The sequence below is a fragment of the Urtica dioica genome, chromosome 6 (assembly GCF_054948205.1).
Source record: "Urtica dioica subsp. dioica isolate 48M chromosome 6, U.dioica_male_clone48M_v1_H2, whole genome shotgun sequence".
Lineage (NCBI taxonomy): Eukaryota > Viridiplantae > Streptophyta > Magnoliopsida > Rosales > Urticaceae > Urtica > Urtica dioica.
In genome coordinates this window covers 4,493,026-4,497,909 of record NC_142761.1, presented here as the reverse complement: position 1 = coordinate 4,497,909, position 4,884 = coordinate 4,493,026, and the positions used below count along the sequence as shown (strand labels likewise).

The 4,884-nt window shown below is 43.0% G+C and overlaps 1 protein-coding gene across 1 annotated transcript; it reads right to left on the bottom strand.

Annotated features, from left to right (window-relative positions):
* Nucleotides 1–4,211: 4,211 nt before the first annotated feature.
* LOC149393039 (secreted RxLR effector protein 78-like) lies at nucleotides 4,212–4,613 on the bottom strand. The gene has a single exon (XM_089617887.1). The coding sequence runs from the start codon at nucleotides 4,611–4,613 to the stop codon at nucleotides 4,212–4,214; it is 402 nt and encodes a 133-aa protein (XP_089474013.1).
* Nucleotides 4,614–4,884: the final 271 nt, after the last annotated feature.

Below are 4,884 nucleotides of genomic sequence, written 5' to 3'. Positions count from 1 at the left end.
AATTTTGTAATTTATTATTCCTGATAATTTTATTAATTTATTATTTTGTAATTTTGACTGATACCCCTATTTCAGTCAACACGTGATGGGCACATGGTCAAATTCCGTCTATTTTAACGAAAAAAAGTACCAGAAGGACTAAAGATCAATTTGATACTATCACGAAGGGGTGAAAATGCAGTTTTTTTTGTTCAGTGAGCAACCTGTTAAAGGCGACATAGTTGAGGGGGCAAAAATGTCATTAATTCTTTTTTATAATGTGAATAAATTAACTATGTCTTGTAATAATTGACTAATCTAATTGAATCAAGCATTTTGACATGCTAGCTACATTTCATTGAGAATTATTGTGTTTATTCACAAATAACAAACGAGTTGAAGAAAATAATAGCTAGAATGATATAATTGTATAATTTTGTGATTCATGTATAATTAATGATATTCATGAGGGTAAACTTTGAAAGATACTCAATAGATCCGATGTATGAAAATAGTAGTGCATAGTGAAGCTTTCAGTGTGAATTCTTCAATGGAGTCACTGACCTTACGGTTGAACTTTGGTGAACTCAATCAATTTTATGAATTGAACTTATAATTCACTTTGCAAAAATAATTTTTTCACTAATATTGTCAAAATGTGATTTAACATATGATCATTTAGGATATAAATATCATAGGTTATAATTTGGATCACAGTTGTGTATATTAATTAGGTAATACGTTTCTTTCTTAACTTTTCAAATCTCATTTTCCTTTTAGTCTAGACTAATTAACATGGACTAATGAAATGAAAATTTGTGATTGACTATTGAGTCTTCGTAATGATTTGAGCTAGCCATTCATATTAGATTGAAAAGATGAATTTATTCAAGATATTCATAAGGAACAGATGTTTATTAGTTGATTTTCCTTCAGAGAAAATTAAATGTATGGATTAATCTCATCAATTGATTTCAAATGTGAATTTTAATTAGGCCGTGTTGATGAGTATTCGAGAGGGTATAGTTTAGCCATGGTGCATGAGGTGTTTTCCTTTAAGTCCGTAGTTGATGGATCAAAGGACACCTAAGGTGTCTTAAATTTGGGTATACATAGAAAGCTAGTTCTCTTGGCCAAACAATAATAATTCCTATCCCGAATTCTCAAGGCTCAGCCAACTATTTTAGAAAAATTCAAGATTTCATGTAACCATTTTTTTTTTCACTACAGCCGATATTCCAAGTAACCATTCGGTTAAAGAAAATTATTCCTAGTGACTTGATTAACATGTGCGAACACATAAATCCTTGAAAACGTTCTTTGACGTTATATGTAGAATCCTTTATGTTGTTCCTTTAAGCTCCAAAAACTTGTAACTCGCTACAAATCTAAAACAAAGGTAACCCTTAAAAATGATGTCAAGAACATCAAAGAATCAAGAGTCCCTTCAAGTCGAGCTTAAAGTTACATGATAAGTGTGTGTAAAATGCACTTATCTATAACCCAAATATATGTACGATCTTAATGTATTGCAAACAATATATGAGCTTGAACTATTGTCACCCTAAAATGACAATCTCTAATATTTAGAACGAATCATATAAGATGATATTTCTCAATCTCCAATCGATCAATCAACGATCTAATAGAGTGTAGGCATCGTGATGCAATTATATCGCATCACAATTATACGGCATCTAGCGAGACTGTGCGGGTGCTAGAGCGCTTGCGCGTACACATTTAACATAGGAGGAGGACGGTTGTAGAAAGTTGCCAAAATTGGGGCCGAAGTGAAGAAGAAGAGGAATTGAGAGAAGAGTGCAAAAACGTTTCCACACAAACGAAGAAGGAGGTTAGAATTAGGTATTCTTCACCGGCGAAAGTTCTCGGGTCTAAATTTTTTAAAACTATTACTAAAACCCAAATAAATTTGAGCAAACAAAGTGGAATCTAACACTAGTAGTATGGTAGTCGAGTAAGTTAAAAAAAAATAGTAGGGACAATTTAAAAGTGCTCAATAATTCACCAAATAAATGCATAAAATTATTATTAATTACGGTTTAGATACAAGAACTCGGGTCTACATAATATGAAAATATTCGGACGCGAACCGCTCAAAATGTCACCAATAAAATGTATTTAGACACGAAATTTGATATCTTTTTTTTTTGAGGAAAGTAGTCTCAGGGACTATTGGATTAAGGGCAAATCTGCCTCGATAAGATCAACAATGTCCGGTGGGAAACAATCCTTCCAAACCACGACTTCATAAAAAAGGAGAGTTGTTTTAGCTAGTTTGTGTGCGATAAGATTACATCCTCGAGGGAGAAAAGAAATATCTAAGTATGGAAAATCACTCGAGAGTAGTAAAATCTCATCTATGAAGGTGCCGGTGTCAGTGATGGGGGACCTTCCAGCTTTGATGGCGGAGACCAGCGAGGCGCAGTCGGATTGGACGAGAAGGTTAGAGTGCCCGAGGTTTTTAGCCTTTAGCCATCCTCAGGCCCCAAAGCACTGCTAGAGCTTCAGCAGCCTGGGGACTTAGCGGCCTGTTGCATGGGACGAAGAAGGTGCTTGAGGCCCAGCCCTTCGGGTCTCTGAAGATGTCGCCGAGGCCACACCTTTGGGAGTCCGCTGTGAGGGCCGCGTCAACACATAGGCTGGTGAGAAGGGTCGCCGGGGGAGTCCAGCGCTAGATTGCCACCGTGTGGGTCCTGGACCTTGGCCGCTCGGGTCTGTGACAGCTGCGGTGTTCCTCGAGGTAGCGGAGAGCGTCGTTTACCGTGTCCTCCGCGGGGCGTGGCCAGCCCCCATGTAGGCTCTCATTGCGTGAGTGCCACATCGTCATGACGAAAGCTTCAAACGCCAGGTCGGAGAAGGCGTGATTCACTTCAATTAGGAAGGAGATGATATCGCTGTTGTAGATCTTCTTTATGAGCTTTCACCATCCTACAGCCTTCCACACTTCAGCACTGGGTTTTCACGTCCAGATGGCATGGAAGGTAGATTCTCGCTCCCGGCCGCATCTGAAACAGTTCGGGTCTATGGCCATGCCTCTCACGGCGAGGGTGCCCGAGGTGGGGATCCAATCTTTATAGGTTTTCCATAGGAAGACTCGGACTTTTGGCGGAATTTGGAGTTTCCAGAGCTTAGTCCACCAGTCTTCCATCGGTTTGGGGTTCAATGAGCTTTCCGACAAATGGGATTCGCAGGCCACTCGATAGGCACTGGGGACCAAGAATTCTCCGTCTTTGGAGAAGTGCCAACAAATCGTGTCTTTGGCTGTTGAGGAGCACCAAGGAATTTTCAGCACTTCGCGGGCGTCGTCTTCAAGAAGAGTATCTCGGATACGCTGTTCATCCCAGTCCCCGTCGAAGAACAAACTCATGGGGGCATGGTATCCATCTACCGAAACGGGCATCGATCTCGGTCCCGGAGCCAAGACGTCATCGAGAACCTTTAGCAACCACCTCACGACCCCAAAGAACGCATCTTCACAGGCTCGAGGGGCGTCGAGGGGTGGGGGCTTCGAGGACACAAGTATTGGGGAAGTAGCTAGCTTTAAGGACCCGGGTAGCCAAGGGGGAAGGATAGCGGATAATGCTCCAAACATTCTTAGCTAGGAGGGCCTTGTTGAAAATTTTGAGGTTTCGGAACCCCAAGCCTCCATGTTCTTTCCTTGCACAAAGCCTTTCCCATCGACCCCAATAGACTTTACGATTCCCTTCTTCGCTTCCCCACCATAAATTAGCTGTCATTTTATGGATTTCATCTATCAACCCCTTGGGAAGTTTAAAGCAGCTCATAATATAACTAGGGATGGCTTGTATAACCGCTTTGATTATAATTTCTTTGCCGGCGAGAGAGAAGAAAGAGCCCTTCCAACTTCGGATTTTGGACCAAACCCGTTCCCGGATGTATTCGAACACTTCAGCATTTTTTTGTCCCACCGCCATAGGCAGCCCCAAGTATCGTTCGTGTGCGTCGGAGATCCGGACACGGAGAATGCCAGCCACTGCCTCACGGTTCGCATCTTTCACACTTTTCCCATACGTGATGACGGACTTGTCAAAACTGATGACTTGACCGGAGGCCTTTGCGTAGGTCTCAAGGCAGCGTCTAACCTCAATATTTTTCGAGGGCTTTGCTTTGAAGAAAATCAAGCTATCGTCCGTGAAGAAAAGGTAGGAAACAAAGACTCTGGGGTTCCCAAATCTCGGTCCATTTAAGGTTCATAGGGTCTCCGCTCTCCGGATAAGGGCCGATAGACCTTCGGAGCAAAATAGGAAGAGAAAAGCGGAGAGGGGATCCCCTTGTCTAATGCCCTGCCGCGGAGAGATGTTGCCCACAAGCCGTCCGTTAAGGCTGAAGGAAAACGAGACCGATCGCACACATCGCATTATGAGCTCCACCCATCTATCGTCGTACCCGAGGCGGCCCATGATAGCCTCGAGAAAGTTCCACTCTACCCGGTCAAAGGCTTTGGACATGTCGAGCTTGAGAGCACCGCACTTCCCATTACCGAATCTCTCATTCTTCATCGTGTAAGCGGCCTCAATCCCTATGGTGACGTTGTCAAAGATTTTCCTACCCCCCACGAAGGCGCTTTGGTTGTCCGAGATAGCTTTAGACATGGTGAGCCTCAAGCGGTTCGTAATGCACTTGGAGATTCCTTTGTAGACCACGGTGCAAAGGCTAATGGGCCGATAGTCATGGATCCTCGTGGGCTTCTTGATCTTGGGGATGAGAGCAATAACGGTTTCGTTGAGAGAGTCGAGGCTTTGCTTCCGATTGAGGACTCCCAGGCATATCGCGGTGACGCTCGGACCCACCGTGCTCCAATATTTTTGAAGAAAAGGCCCGGAAAACCATCTTTCCCCGGGGTTTTGAACGGGTCGATTCCGA